Source organism: Rhincodon typus, chromosome 8, assembly GCF_021869965.1.
Source record: "Rhincodon typus isolate 14 chromosome 8, sRhiTyp1.1, whole genome shotgun sequence".
Classification (NCBI taxonomy): Eukaryota; Metazoa; Chordata; class Chondrichthyes; order Orectolobiformes; family Rhincodontidae; genus Rhincodon; species Rhincodon typus.
In genome coordinates, this window is record NC_063339.1 from 82,319,006 (window position 1) to 82,335,630 (window position 16,625).

Genomic DNA, 16,625 nt, shown 5'->3' on the forward strand with positions numbered 1-16,625 from the left:
CCCTCAGCCTTTCCTCATAAGACCTTCCCTCCATACCAGGCAACATCCTGGTAAATCTCCTCTGCACCCTTTCCAATGCTTCCACATCCTTCCTATAATGCGGTGACCAGAACTGTACTCAATACTCCAAGTGCGGCCGCACCAGAGTTTTGTACAGCTGCAACATGACCTCATGGCTCCAAAACTCAATCCCTCTACCAATAAAACCTAACATACCATACGCCTTCTTAACAACCCTATCAACCTGGGTGGCAACTTTCAGGGATCTATGCACATGGACACCGAGATCTCTCTGCTCATCCACACTACCAAGAATCTTACCATTAACCCAGTACTCTGTATTCCTGTTACTCCTTCCAAAGTGAATCACCTCACACTTTTCCGCATTAAACTCCATTTGCCACCTCTCATCCCAGCTCTGCAGCTTATCTATGTCCCTCTGTAAACTGCAACATCCTTCCGTACTATCCACAACTCCACTGACTTTGGTGTCATCCGCAAATTTACTAACCCATCCTTCTACGCCCTCATCCAGGTCATTTATAAAAATGACAAACAGCAGTGGCCCCAAAACAGATCCTTGAGGTACACCACTAGTAACTGAACTCCAGGATGAACATTTCCCATCAACCACCACCCTCTGTCTTCTTACAGCTAGCCAATTTCTGATCCAAACCGCTAAATCACCCTCAATCCCATGCCTCCGTATTTTCTGCAATAGCCTACCGTGGGGAACCTTATCAAACGCTTTACTGAAATCCATATACACCACATCAACCATTTTACCCTCATCCACCTGTTTGGTCACCTTCTCAAAGAACTCAATAAGGTTTGTGAGGCACGACCTCCCTTCACAAAACCGTGTTGACTATCCCTAATCAAATTATTCCTTTCGAGATGATTATAAATCCTATCTCTTATAATCCTTTCCAACACTTTACCCACAACCGAAGCAAGGCTCACTGGTCTATAATTACCAGGGTTGTCTCTACTCCCCTTCTTGAACAAGGGGACAACGTTTGCTAGTCTCCAGTCTTCTGGCACTATTCCTGTAGACAATGATGACATAAAGATCAAAGCCAAAGGCTCTGCAATCTCCTCTCTAGCTTCCCAGAGAATCCTAGGATAAATCCCATCCGGCCCAGGGGACTTATCTATTTTCACACCTTCCAGAATTGCTAACACCTCCTCCTTATGAACCTCAATCCCATCTAGTCTAGTAGCCTGTATCTCAGTATTCTCCTCAACAACATTGTCTTTTTCCTGTGTGAATACTGACGAAAAATATGCATTTAGCGCCTCTCCTATCTCTTCAGACTCCCCGCACAATTTCCCACTACTGTCCTTGACTGGCCCTAATCTTACTCTAGTCATTCTTTGATTCCTGACATACCTATAGAAAGCTTTAGGGTTTTCCTTGATCCTACCTGCTAAAGACTTCTCATGTCCCCTCCTGGCTCTTCTTAGCTCTCTCTTTAGGTCCTTCCTGGCTAACTTGTAACTCTCAAGTGCCCTAACTGAGCCGTCACGCCTCATCTCTACATAAGCCTCCTTCTTCCTCTTGACAAGAGATTCAACTTCTTTCGTAAACCACGGTTCCCTCGCTCGACCACTTCCTCCCTGCCTGACAGGTACATACTTCTCAAGGACACGCAGTAGCTGTTCCTTGAACAAGCTCCACATTTCAATTGTGCCCAGCCCCTGCAGTTTCCTTCTCCATCCTATGCATCCTAAATCTTGCCTAATCGCCTCATAATTGCCTTTCCCCCAGCTATAACGCTTGCCCTGCGGTATATACCTATCCCTTTCCATCGCTAAAGTAAACGTAACCAAATTGTGGTCACTATCACCAAAGTGCTCACCCACCTCTAAATCTAACACCTGGCCTGGTTCATTACCCAGTACCAAATCCAATGTGGCCTCGCCTCTTGTTGGCCTATCTATATACTGTGTCAGGAAACCCTCCTGCACACATTGGACAAAAACTGACCCATCTAAAGTACTCGAACTATAGCGTTTCCAGTCAATATTTGGAAAGTTAAAGTCCCCCATAACAACTACCCTGTTACTTTCGCTCCTATCCAGAATCATCTTTGCAATCTTTTCCTCTACATCTCTGGAACTTTTTGGAGGCCTATAGAAAACTCACAACAGGGTAACCTCTCCTTTCCAGTTTCTAACCTCAGCCCATACTACCTCAGTAGACGAGTCCTCATCAAACGTCCTTTCTGCCACCGTAATACTGTCCTTGACTAACAATGCCACACCTCTCCCTCTTTTACGACCTTCCCTGATCTTACTGAAACATCTAAACCCCGGAACCTGCAACAACCATTCCTGTCCCTGCTCTATCCATGTCTCCGAAATGGCCACAACATTGAAGTCCCAGGTACCAACCCATGCTGCAAGTTCACCTTATTCCGGATGCTCCTGGCATTGAAGTAGTCACACTTCAAACCACCTTCCTGCCTGCTGGTACACTCCTGCGACCTTGAAACCTTATTCATGACCTCACTACTCTCAACCTCCTGTACACTGGAGCTACAATTCAGGTTCCCATCCCCCTGCTGAATTAGTTTAAACCCTCCCGAAGAGCATTAGCAAATTTCCCCCCCAGGATATTGGTACCCCTCTGGTTCAGGTGTAGACCATCCCGTTTGTAGAGGTCCCACCTACCCCAGAACGAGCTCCAATTATCCAGGTATCTGAATCCCTCCCTCCTGCACCATCCCTGTAGCCACGTTTTCAACTGCTCTGTCTCCCTATTCCTCGCCTCACTAGCACGTGGCACGGGTAACAAACCAGAGATAACAACTCTGTTTGTTCTAGCTCTAAGCTTCCATCCTAGCTCCTTGAATTTCTGCCTTACATCCCCATCCCTTTTCCTACCTATGTCGTTGGTGCCTATGTGGACCACGACTTGGGGCTGTTCCCCCTCCCCCTTAAGGATCCTGAAAACACAATCCGAGACATTACGAACCCCGGCACCTGGGAGGCAACACACCAACCGCGAGTCTCTCTCGTTCCCACAGAATTTCCTATCTGTCCCCCTAACTATGGAGTCCCCAATGACTAATGCTCTCCTCCTCTCCCCACTTCCCTTCTGAGCAACAGGGACAGACTCTGTGCCAGAGACCTGTACCCCATGGCTTACCCCTGGTAAGTCGTCCCCCCAACAGTATCCAAAATCGTATACTTGTTTTTGAGGGGAACGGCCACAGGGGATCCCTGCACTGTCTGCCTGTTCCCTTTCCATCCCCTGACTGTAACCCATCTACTTTTTTCCTGTACCTGAGGTGTGACTACCTCCATGTAACTCCTCTCAATTACCCCCTCAGCCTCCCGAATGATCCGAAGTTCATCCAGCTCCAGCTCCAGTTCCCTAACGCGGTTTCCGAGGAGCTGGAGTTGGGTGCACTTCCTGCAGATGAAGTCAGTGGGGACACGAGTGGTGACCCTTACCTCCCACATTCTACAGGAGGAGCATGCAACTGCCCTAACATCCATTCCCACTGTTCTGAATTCCCAAACAGACGATTAAAAAAAAACTAGTAGCCTTACCAAAACAGCGCTCAGAACCTTTTTTTTGGTTAGAGGAGGGGAATGGGTGGGAGACACTACCTAGGTAGTGTTTCGGGTAAAGCAACGGCCCAAATATATTACCTCACTTACTCACTCCAAAAATGGAGTCACGCGAGGTAAGACTTTTATTATCGAAAAGCTTACCTTCCCAGGCTGCCCTCGCGCTTCCTTCCGGACTCCCGCCGCTGAAACAACTGAAAGGCCGCAGTCACGCGAGGTAAGACTTTAAAATCGAAAAGCTTACCTTCCCAGGCTGCCCTCGCGCTTCCTCCCGGACTCCCGCCGCTGAAACAACTGAAAGGCCGCAGTCACGCGAGATAAGACTTTTATAATCGAAAAGCTTACCTTCCCAGGCTGCCCTCGCGCTTCCTCCCGGACTCCCACCGCGGAAACAACTGAAAGGCAGGTTCAGGAACTGCTTATTCCCAGCTGTTATTAGACTGATGAATGGACTCTCTAGCCTCAAATAATGCTGATCTTGCTAATGTTAATTTTACCCAGTGCACACCCTGTGCAAAGTAACCTGTATGTCTCAGTCTAAGTTTTTCTGCAACCTTTAGTCTGTACATTCTTGCTTACTATGATCTGCCTGTACTGCTCGTAAACAAAGCTTTTCACTGTACCTCAGTACATGTAATAATAAATCAATCAATCAAATTACTGCAGATGCTGGAATCTGTACTTAAAACAAAAAATACTGGAAATCACAGCAGCTCAGGCAGCATCTGTAGAGAGACAGCAACCTAACGTTTCAAGTTTAGATGAATGTTCATCAGCTTACATAAAATGATAAGTTTCTCACCTCCGTTCTCCTGCCTTCTTGCTGTAACCCTTGGTCCCCTTACAAATCAAGAACCTATCTATCTCTGTTTTAAATATACTCAATGGCTTGGCATCCACAGCCTTCTGCAGACAAAGATCCACAGATTCACCACTCTCTGGATGAAGAAATTCTCCCTTATCTCATTTCTGCAGTGTGGTTCTTTCACTCTCAGCTTGTGCCGTAGGGTTTTAGTCTCTCCTACTCATGGAAATATCTTCTCCACATCTACTCTATCCAGGCCTTTCAGTATCCCCTAAGTTTCCTCTAAGATTCTCACTAATCTTTCCAAACTCCATTGAGTACAGTTCCAGAGTCCTCAAAAGCTCCTCATATGACAAGCGTCCATCACTGGGATCATTCTTGTAAACCTCCAATGCCAACCCATCCTCAGATCGGAGCACAAAACTGCTCACAATATTTCAAGTGCAATCTGACCAGAGCCTTATACAGTCTCCATCCTCAACTCCAACAAATGAAAGGATCTCATGAATTATACTTGTCATTCAGAATAAGACAGTCAGTTCCTACTAGCTGAAAATATTCTACCTTATCTCAGTTATAAAGTGTCATTCCTTCATTCTGAGGCTGTGTCCTCAGATTTTCGTCTCCCCTACTCATGGAAAGATCTTCTCCACATCCACTGTGTCCAGGCTTTTCAGTATCCTTTAAGTTTCAATGAGATTCTCACTAATCTTTCTAAACTCCGTCAAGTAGTCCCAGAGTCCTCAACTGGTTAAACCACTTTTGGAATATTCTGGTCTAGCTGCGATTGGAAATACGCTATTAAACTTGAAAGGGTGCAGAAAAGATTTACAAGGATGTTGCCGGCATTGGAGCGTTTGAGCAATAGGGAGGGGCTGAATAGGTTGGGGCTAATTTCCTTGGAACATCGGAATTTGAGGGGTCACCTTATAGAGATTTATAAGATCATGAGGGGCATGGATAGGGTAACATCCAAGGTCTTTTTCCCAGGGTGCAAAACTAGAGGGCATAGGTTTGATGTGAGAAAGGAACCCGAGGGGCAACTTTTTCACCAAGAGGGTGGTGCATGTATGCAATGTGTATGAGTTGACCACACTATGACTCTATAACTGCTCCACATAAGATAAGCCCTTCATCACTGGGAGCATTCTTGTAAACCTCTAATACCAACATATCCTTCCTTACATACTGGGCTCAAAACTGTTCACAATATTCCAAATGCAGCCTGACCACAGCCTTATAAAGCCTTAGCTGTATACCTCTGCTCTTGTATCTAGTCCTTTTGAAATGAATGCTAACATTGCATTTGCATTCCTAACTACCAAATGAACTTACATGTTAACCTTAAGAGAATCTTGAACTGGGAGTCCTAAGTCCCTTCATGCTTCAGATTTCTGAAGCTTTTCCCTATTTAGAAAATAGTGTATGGCTCTACTCTTCCTACCAAAGTGCTAAATTTTATTTCATCTGCACCATCTGCCCAATGCCCCTTTCCTTCGTCCAGATCATTAATGTATAATAAGAATTAGTTATCCATACAAATCTCTATTAGTCACTGTTTTCCATCTGGAGAAAGACCCATTTATCCCCAAACTCTGTCTTCTGCTGTGAACCAATCCTCTACCAATGCCAGTACTTCACCCCTGACACCATGGGCTCTTATCGTATTTTGCAGCATCTTATGTGGTACCTTGTTAAAGGCCTTCTGGAAATCCAAATAAGTGATGTCCAATGGCTCTCCTTTGTCTAAGTAACTCAATAACTCCTCAAAGAATTCTAACAAATTTGTCAAGCATGACTTCCCCTTGCCGAAGTTGTGCTAACTAAGCCCTATTTTACCAAGCAGTTCCAAGTACTCCAAAATCTCATCCTTAATAATGAACTCTAAAATCTTACCAATAACTGAGGTCAAGCTAATTGGCCTGTAATTTCCAATCTTCTGCCTCCCTCCCTTCTTAAACAGAGGGATTACATTAGCCATTTTCCAGTTTTCTGGAACCAGCCCAGACTCCAGTGATGCCCGGAAGATCACTACCAATGCTTCTACAATCTTCTCAGCTATCTCCTTCAGAATCCTAGGCCGTCGTCCATCTAGTCCATGTGATTTATTCATCTTCAGACCCTTCAGATTGCCCTTCTCCTTCATGATGGCCACTAAACTGACCTCTGACCTGACTTTCTTGAAGTTCTGGTAGGCTTCTGGTGTTTTCCACCATGAAAACTAATGCAAAGTCGCTGTTCAGTTCCTCCACCATTTCTTTGTTTCCCATTACTACTTTTCCAGCCCCATTTTCCAGTTGTCTGTTTAGTCGTACCTCTTTATATGTATCAAAATCTCTTTAAATATTCTTTTGTGTTACTAGCTAGCTTATTGTCATATTTCATCTCCCTCATATTGCTTTTGTAGTTGTCCTTTGCTGGTGTTTAAACTCCTCGCATTCCTCTGGCTTCCTACCAATCTTCACCACATTGTATGCATTTTCTTTTGTTTTTATTCTCTCCTTGACTTCCCTTGTTTTTCTAATGAACCTGTTCAAAGATGTTATTAAACACCACTGCAGTGGTGGGAATTGAACCTAGCTCTCCTGGTCCAAGAGTAGGGACATAGCACTTAATCACAAGAGGGCTGCTCTGACTTGTTAGGAAGGATTGTCTCGTTCTGCCCTAATATGTTTCTAGTGCACAGCTGCTGAGTAGCGACTGAACCAGTTCTGAGGAAGAGTCACTGGACCCGAAACGTTAACTCTTATTTCTCTGCACACATGCTGCCAGACCTGCTGAGCTTTTCCAGCAATTTTGGTGTTTGCAGCGACTGAACCAAACTCTGCCAATGGGAGCAGGGAACGGAACTGAAGCACGGTGCTGCAGCCCGTCTTCTGATCAGTCAGAGTGAGGAGTGGGACTAGAGAATTGGCGGGGAGTGAACGCTTCAGGACTGGTCAGAAAGGAAAGAAGCGAAAAGTTTTCCAAGTTCCTTTCATTCTCACTACATAGTAGTGCATTACATCTCTCTCAGAAATCAGTGAGACATCTTAACAAATAGTTGAGATGCAGATCACGATAATTTGCATATTTCCAATTAATTTACGGAACTTCGTCTCAAGTCCCCAGAGCAATTGTGAATGGTGATCCTTCTCCCTAAGATTCCTCGAATATTAATATTCTCTATGCACTCAGCAACAGCTCAGGCGCAAGCGCAGTTTGGTTTGTATCTGGGGCATGCGCAGTGTCACTTCAATCAGGACTGGGAGACATGGAACCCGTTTCTCCGGCGGAAGCGATCGATGGCAGAAAGAGGACTACGGAGCCGTTGTGGGGCAGCAATGAGCGGAGACACTTCATAAACACCTCGTGTAAGTCTCAAACCCCTGAATAAGACTCTCCCGGCCCTGCGTTAGAAGATGGCAGTCTTTGTCCGGGGAAGAGGCACTGGTTTACAGTGGCCATTTTTTTGTCGAGGGCATAGGGAGGGCGGGCAAGCTGTAGAGGTCCTCCATCTTTATAGGGTCGAAGTGCAGTAGGGCGCATGCGCGACGTCTGGGTGATTTGTGACGTCACTGGGGATGGGTCTACAAGAAGCTAGTGTGAATGAGAAAACTGGCAGCAGAGGGTGGGGAATGAGTGAATGTGAGAGGTGTTGCGATTGATATCTACAGAGAATAATGGAATGGATGAGAGCTTCAGAAGCAGATGAGTTGAGACTGGGGTGAAGTCGGTGATGATACAGATGTGGAAATAGGTGGTTTTACTTTATTGATGACGTGGACATGTGGTTTGGGGGTGAAATAATGGCACCAAGGTTTTGAACAGTCTGCTTCAGCACCAGACAGTTGCTAGGGAGAGAGATTCAGTTGGCAGCTGGGGGATGAAGTTTGTAACAGGGATTGAGGGCACTGGCTTTCATCTTTCTAACATTTGCTCAAAGGAAGTCGCTGTTCCTTCAGTAATGGATGTCAAACAGGTCAGGATGGTGTAATTTGAGGGGTAACTTGGTGGTGATGGCATTTACTTAGATATACTGCCCCAAGCCTTTGTGCTGGTGAAAATCCTGTCAAATTTCTGGACAAGTTTAGATATATGGAGTCCCCTTTCTTTGCGTCCTACCTCTTTGAGTTCCTTCCCATGTCTGTCTGTTTTCTGTCTCACTCTGCTCCATAATTGTGCTACTGTCTTGTGCAGGCCCAATCAGACACAGTAAGTTCCTTACTGAATTGACTCCGCCTCTGATCTGTTTCTATGACAAAGCAGCAGCTCTGATGGTCACTTGTCCAAAATGCCACCCCTCTGCCCCCACTTATTACCAGATTCACTCATTATAATCTCGCAACCTGTATTTATGTCTTTGTGGCTTCTGTCTCATTCACTTTTTCTGTTTATATCAATTAACAGGGTATGAAAAGAAGAGGATTTGAAGTCAGGCTACTGAAATCAAGCATCACACTGTGATCTGATGGAGTCACCCAATTCATCACAACTAGACTATCAACAGATTTTAAACATGGAAGGAGAAAGCACTGTTCACAGTGGGGAGAACAGATACATGTGTTCTGTGTGCAGAGAAGGCTTCAGCCAATCAAGTGGCCTCAAGAACCACAAATGCAATCATGCTGGGGAGAAACCGTGGAAATGCGGGTACTGTGAGAAAGGGTTCAGTCACCGTTCTGCGCTTGAAATTCATCAACGTGTTCACACTGGGGAAAGGCCATTCATCTGCTCCCTTTGTGGGAGGGGATTCACTCAGTTATCCACTCTATTGAAACACCAGAGAGTTCACAGTGAGGAGAGACCTTTTAAATGTCCAGACTGTGGGAAGTACTTTAAAAGTTCCAGTGATCTGATGTCCCATCGGCGTGTTCACACTGAGGAGAGACCTTTTAAATGTCCAGACTGTGGGAAATGTTTTAAAAGTTCCAGTGAGCTGATGTCCCATCGGCGTGTTCACACTGGGGAGAGACGGTTCAGGTGCTCTGACTGTGGGGCTGGCTTCAAGTGGTCATCTCAACTCACTGTTCACCAGCGCATCCACACTGGGGAGAGGCCATTCACCTGCTCTGAATGTGGAATTGGATTCACTCAATCATCCCATCTCAAGTCACATCAGCAGGTTCATACTGAAGAGAGACCTTTTAAATGTACAGACTGTGGGAAGTGCTTTAAAAGTTCCCACTATCTGCAGTCTCATCAACGTGTTCACACTGACGAGAGACCTTTTAAATGTTCAGAGTGTGGGAAATGCTTTAAGGGTTCCGGGGAGCTGATCGTCCACCAACGTGTTCACACTGACGAGAGACCATTCAGATGCTCTCACTGTGGAAACGGGTTCAAGAGATCATCCCAACTCACTCTACACCAGCGTCTTCACACTGGGGAGAGGTCATTCATCTGCTCTGAATGTGGGCAGGTATTCATTCGGTTCTCCACTCTGTTGAAGCATCAGCGAGTTCATTCTGGGGAGAGGCCATTCACCTGCACTCAGTGTGGGAAGGGATTTTGTGAGTCTTTCCACCTTAAGGCACACCAGCGAGTTCACACTGAGGAGAGACCCTTCAAATGTCCAGACTGTGGGAGGAGTTATAAAAGCTCAGGGGAGCTGAAGTTGCACCAACGTGTTCACACCGATGACAGACCATTCAGGTGCTCTCACTGTGGGACTGGGTTCAAGTGGTCATCTCGTCTCGCTGCACACCAGCGCACTCACACCGGAGAGAGACCGTTCACCTGCTCCGAGTGTGGGAAGGGATTCACTCAGAAAATTCACCTGTTGACACACCAGCGAGTTCACACAGGGGAGAGACCTTTTAAGTGTACACACTGTGGGAAGTGCTATGTAAGATCCTGGGATCTGATACGCCATCAACACGTTCACTCTAATGAGAGGCCTTTTAAATGTCCAGAATGAGGCAAGTGTTTTAAAAGTTCGGGAATTGATGCTACAATGTTCACACCAACGAGAGACCATTCAATGCCCTTACTGTGGGACTGGGTACGGACGATCATCCCAACTCACTGTACACCAGCATTTTCACACTGGAGAAAAGCCATTCATCTGCACTGAATGTGGGAAAGGATTCCCTCAGAAATCCCACTTAATTGGCACACCTGCTGAGACAGCAGCGAGTTTACGAGTGATTTCAGGAGTCTGTATTTTTCTGTTAATCACATCCAGGATAAAAGCACATTAAAACATCCAGCCCAGCTTTATGTGATAACACTATGGGTAAAGATAAATATTTGGATTTTAATTGAACACACAGTCTGCTGAATCTATTTAATATCCCAAACAATTCCTTTGAATATAAATCAGAAAACTAGATGCCCATGTAATATGGGCTGTAAGTAATAATAGGTGATTTCATTTCACATATAAAGTGGGAGCAGCTACTCAGCACGAATGCTGTGGAGGGTGAATGTCTGCAGTTCGTACTGAAGCAGAACATTGAAGGACCAAGCAGGAATCATATTGTTTTAGGTTCTGTAAAGAGACACTGTAATTTATAACTTTACTGTTAAGGGGCCTTTTGTTGAATAGAGACCATAATGTGGAATTTTTAATCAAGTTTGGAAATGATATAGTTCATTCTGGAGTTAGGGTCTCCAACCTGAACAATGTAAATATAAAGATTGGAATGGCAAGTTGGCTGTGAGGGATTGGTAAAACAGTGATTTGAAAGTACACAGGTAGTAATAGGATTTGAAGATGTATTGCATGGTTTACAACAATTATGCATTTCCTGAAGACAGGAAAAATAAATCAGCTATGGCTGACAAAAGGACTGAAAGATTACATCAAATCAAAGATAGTGGTTTTGAAGGTTGCACAAAAAAGCGATAAACTGAGGCATTGGGAGTAATTTTTAATCTAACAAAGGATGATCAAGAAACTAATGAGATAGAAGATGTATGGAAGCTCACAGGAAACATAAAGGTGGACTGTAAATGTTGCTTAGGTATATGAATGCAAAAAATGCAAAAGCCTCCCAGATTGGCATCCTACCTATCAGCTTCAACATCCACTCCCTCATCACTGATGCACAGTTGCAGAAATGTGTACCATCTACAAGGTACACTGTAGTAACTCACCAAGGCTCCTCCAACAGAACTTTCTCCCAACCTGTCACCAACAAAGACAAAGACAGTACATGCATGGGAATACCACTTATCGCAATTTTGCTGTCAACCCATACTCCATCATAACTTGGGCCAAATCACCTTCTTTCATAATCACTAGGTCAGGAATACGGAACTCTCTTCTTAACAGCACAGTCAATGCCTTGATAGCCCAAAGACTGCAAATATTCAAGAAATCAGATCACTACCACCTTTTCCTGGGCAATTAGGATTGGGCAATAAATGCTGGCAGAGCCAACAACACTCATCTCATGAATGAATAGAAAATTATAGGAGTGATTCTTCACTGAGCATTTGTAAAGGATGTTTCAGGGAAAATGGATTAAACTGCTGTTTATGTTAAGGTCTTTCAAGATTGTCATATATACAAAACGTGTTGTTTATTGAAAAAACATTGGCAGTATCATGTGAATATGTTCAGTATCTAACCACGATCCTCTCCAAATGTCAAACATAAAATTTATGATCTATCAAGCCAGGTTTCACTCAGAGATCCAGTAATACCATCCAGTGGGATCATAACATTTGGAGCATTACCGTGATCTCATTGAAACTTACGTGATTCTTACAGCGTGGATGTCGCTCGGATTTTTCCCCTGGCAGGTGAGTTGATAACCAGGGGACATTGTCTCAGAAATAAGGTATAAATCAGGGTGAGGAGAATCTTTGGAATTCTCTAATGAGAGGTTCATGGAACCTCAATCATTGGGGATGTTTAAATCATAAATCAGTAGTTTCCTGAAGTGAATGACATAATGGGAACACTCCAGGAAAAAAAATGACCAGCCATGATTTAATTGAATGGTGCAGCAGGCTCAGAGGCTGAATGGTCCACTCCTGCTCCACGTTGAAGGGCTTTCCTCATGTCTTCCTTTTTCAAGTCTAACAATATGAGGAACTGTTAACTTTGTCACTCAGAGTAAGACCACCTGATCTATTCTCTCTGCTGTGTTCCTCACTTCCCGGAGCTCATCAGGCCAAACTGCCTCTAAAGTTCTTTGAACCCGCCACCTTATATTCTCCAGTTTCCTATTTCCATCATGCCCTGTCAGTGCTCATCTTGTCCATTTAACCCAACTGTGAGTCCTTCAATCTGATTCCCAGGGTGTCCTCCAAGGATCTATGCTTGGCCCTTCATATTTCTCATCCACTGGGCAACATTATCCTAAAACTGTTACTTTAAACATGTCCACTAACAACATTCCACTCCACCTCACTACCATCCATCTCCATTCCTCCACTGTTGCTAAGTTATCAACTTGATTACTGCACATACATGGCAGATGAGCAGAAATATCCTCCAAATGAAAATTAAGAAGACCAAAGCCATTATCTTCAGTCGCCACTGTTTCTTAACTACCAAGTCCATCCCTCTCCCTCGGAAATGTCTAAGGCTCAACCAGACAATCTGTTAAATTTGACTTTAAAATTAGCTTCTGATTGCGTATCACTTCATATTGCATGTTATTTGCCTTCAAGCACACATGGGTAAAGAGTAATTTCATCCACATAGGAAATATTTTAGAAGTTTGCATCTATATTGATATAAACTGTTTCCATTGCAGGACGATTGGTAACATAACTTTAAAGTAAGTGGCAAAAAAATCCAGATAAGTATGAGGGAAAATTATTTTACTGAGTTAATTTGGATGATCTGGAGGATATTATCTGAATGTGTAGTGGAAGCAGATTCGACAGTAAGTTTCAAAACTGACTTCAACTCTTCTCCTATAAGGAAAAGTTTTCAGTATGAGGAAGAAGGTGGTGGGGAGTGACACAGATTGTCAGCATTTTCAGAGACAGTATCAGCACAATGGGACCAATGGCTACCTTCTGAGCTGTTAAGATTTTATTGTATGGATTTATGATGAATCACGGTTTAATTATTTAGAGTTCCCATTTCATTAATAATCTCTTGCTTCTTCCTTCAATAATTGAGAAATAATTTCACCAATAATCACCACTAATTTGTGAAATCACAAAGTTATTGTAATTAATAATCAGAATCTTATTACATCAATATTAGGATCCTGTTACTTTAAAGTCACTTGCCGATTGTAAAGGTTGTACAATCTCAAAGTTATTTCATTAATAATCAAAGTCCAAATACATTAATAATCTGTTATTAATACCCCAGCTGCCTCCCCTTCCCCCATTATCAGCAATGCTCAAACTACTCCCCAAAAAAACTTTACTTTTGGGTGACACAGATTCTGAGGTATTAAAAGGAATGAAACTGGAAAATTCTGGGAAGCGGTGATTCAATAAAATTCATTTCTAGATTTTAAATGCATTGATCTAATTTCCTGTCTCATCAGTCTCTGTCACAATGTTACATCTCCCTGCGAGAAGTTATTATTATCCATGACTATCAGGTGTCCTGGTGGGTTGTTGATTTGGTGTTGGCATCTGTTTCACTCCATTCCTCACCCTGCAACTGTCAGATGCAGTGCTGTCAGATTGTACAGTTCAGGCAAGTGGTTATCAAAAGTGCAGTTCAGACCAAAGAGCTTTGAACCAAGGCATTGGTTATGATCAGTCAGCTGCATTAGGCAGTTTACATCATCTGCATGCCTGACACAGGACTTCCAAAATAAGCTCCCTAATCTAAGCAAGCATTTGCTCAGAAAGAGATTTCCTAGTCGGCAAAGAAATGTGTTCGGTATACAATTTTTTTTCTGAAAAAAGGCAATATCCCAATTTGCTTGGTGGGATATTTGGCCAAATAAGATTCAGTTTGGAGAAAAAACCTCTTGTGAAGAAATCAACCATTTTGAGCATCTCCAACAGGCCTAGATGGAGAATAAAGGTTACCAATGGAAGAAGCATTTGAATATCTAAGCATCATATCCACTCCCTTCAGCAAATATCACCTGTCCCACAGGTGGCAATGCTTGTAGATCCAGCATTGAACTATTTAATAACCACAGGTATCCAACGCTGGGGTGGAAGAAAATCATCCTTAAACCACGGTGACAGCTCAAGAAGAAGAATATGATCTTACAAAAGGTAAGTGCCGGACAGACATTCAGCGCACGTATTTCTGGATGGTGTGAATACATTTCTCAGTCTAAAAGTATAAATCACTATATCCCGCATACTCCCTCCTTATGTAAGCTAGAAAAACAAACTCATCTGACCATCTCCTTGCTTTTAGCCCAAATCTCCTTCGCTGAAGATGCTTCCCGGACTCGTTTTCACAGTCACAAAAACAGAAGTTGCTGGAAAAACTCAGCAGGTCCGGCAGCATCTGCGAAAGGAAATCAAGAGTTAATGTTTAGGGTCTGGTGACCCTTTCTCAGACTGATGATAGCTAGAAAAATGTCTGTTTATGTGCAGAAGACAGGGTGGGGAGAGGAGCTAAAGAGTAAATAACAGGGCCCAAAGAGAGAACAGTTGAACAGACAAGGAAGTGGATAATGATCTGGCTAGGAAAGTGAATAGCTGTTAGTGGACACCATTAATAGCTAACAATAGGTAGTGTGTAACAGCAGACTATGTGATAGCAAGGCCTGGTGTTTTTTTTAATACATTCATGGAATGAGAGCATCGCTGACAAGGCAGCATTTATTGCCCATTCCTATTTGCCCACAGGGAAGTTCAGAGTCAATCGCATTGCTGTGGGTCTGGAGGCACATGTAGGCTAGACCAGGTAAGGATGGCAGTTTCCTTCCCTAAAGGGCATTAGTGAACCAGATGGCGTTTTTTTCCTGACAATCCACAATGTGTTCATGGTCATCATGGGATTTTTAATTCCAGGTATTTTGTAGAATTCAAATTCCACCATCTGCCATGGGAACCTGGCTCCCCAGAACGTTATCTGGATCACTATTATCAGTCTAGCGATAATACCACTAGGTCATTGCCTCCCCATTGTTCGGTGGTGGGGGGGGAGCAGTTGGAGTCCCCACGAAGACTCTCTGCACAGTGGCTAAGGGGTCTCACAATAAAATCCAGTGACAGCCCACATATACTGTGTGACTGAGTGGTGATATGTCTCACCAACTTCCGCTGCACACTTTTCATCCCACTTTGCAGAGATAGGCAGTTCTGTGTGTGTGTCCAGGAAAGCATGTGGTGAGGGCAGGTGCTGGAGCTATGTGCAAGAAGGATCTGGCTGGAAATGCATTCCACTCTGTGATCTGCTGGAGAACAACAGCACCCGCTGTTTGTGTGGGATGGCCACTCGGATCAAAGAGTCAAAGTGTCTCCAACTCCAAGTGGATGCAAATTCCACCCCCCGAAATCATCATAATACTGGAAATTGACCAATGGGAAATGGAGGAGGATCAGAAGTCCTCTGGTCCTCCAGCCAATTAGATAGAACATAGAACAGTACAGCACAGTAGTACAGGCCCTTCGGCCCATGATGTTGTGCCGAACTTTTACCCGAAACCTAAGGTCTATCTAACCTCCACCGCTACCTTAGACTACCATCCATATGCCTATCTAATAGCCGCTTAAATGCCCTTGAGGCCAACTCCACTATCCTCTCCAGCAATGCATTCCACGCCCCTACCACTCTCTGAGTAAAGAACCTACCTCTGACGTCTCCCCAATATCTACCTCCTTTCACTTTAAAACTATGTCCCCTCATAAAACTACCTCCACCCGAGGAAAAAGTCTCTGGCTGTCTACTCTGTCTATACCTCTGATCATTTAGTACACCCCTATCGTCTCAGTGTGGACATTGGATAATAAGCTTCTGAAGAAGCGCCGCTGGACCTGAAACATTTCACTCCTGATTTCTCACCGCAAATGCTGCCAGACTGCTGAATTTTTCCTGTGATTTCTGTTTTTGTTTCTCACTTCCAGCAACCACAGTTCTTTCAGTTTTTGAGCTTCTGAAGCTGCTCACTACTGCCCAGCAAAGCTGCTGTTTCTCTCTCTCCCTCAATGAAAATTGAGCTTCACCCAGACTGAACCTTCCTCCTCTGTCCAATATCTGTGAGCACGACAGTGTCTTATATCTTACTTTTTTTTAGAGAAAAAAAACCTAGGATTAAATTATTGACTTGTAGCAACCGAAGGGAAAGGCCTACGCTTGGTTCGCAACAAACAACTGCACCTCCCAGTCGCGAACCATTTCAATTCCCACTCCTTGGACGAC

General features: G+C 44.0%; 1 protein-coding gene across 1 annotated transcript; it reads left to right on the forward strand.

Annotated features, from left to right (window-relative positions):
• Positions 1-7,625: 7,625 nt before the first annotated feature.
• Positions 7,626-11,858, forward strand: LOC125483742 (zinc finger protein 420-like). The gene is made up of 2 exons (XM_048600315.1): positions 7,626-7,740; positions 8,777-11,858. Exon 2 carries the CDS (start codon positions 8,838-8,840, stop codon positions 10,284-10,286), a length of 1,449 nt encoding a protein of 482 aa, XP_048456272.1. The 5' UTR covers positions 7,626-7,740; positions 8,777-8,837; the 3' UTR covers positions 10,287-11,858.
• The last annotated feature ends 4,767 nt before the right edge of the window (positions 11,859-16,625 follow it).

Excerpts from the sequence above, each read along its gene's own strand:
- LOC125483742 (XM_048600315.1), top strand. The coding sequence starts at position 8,838 with ATGGAGTCACCCAATTCATCACAACTAGACTATCAACAGATTTTAAAC.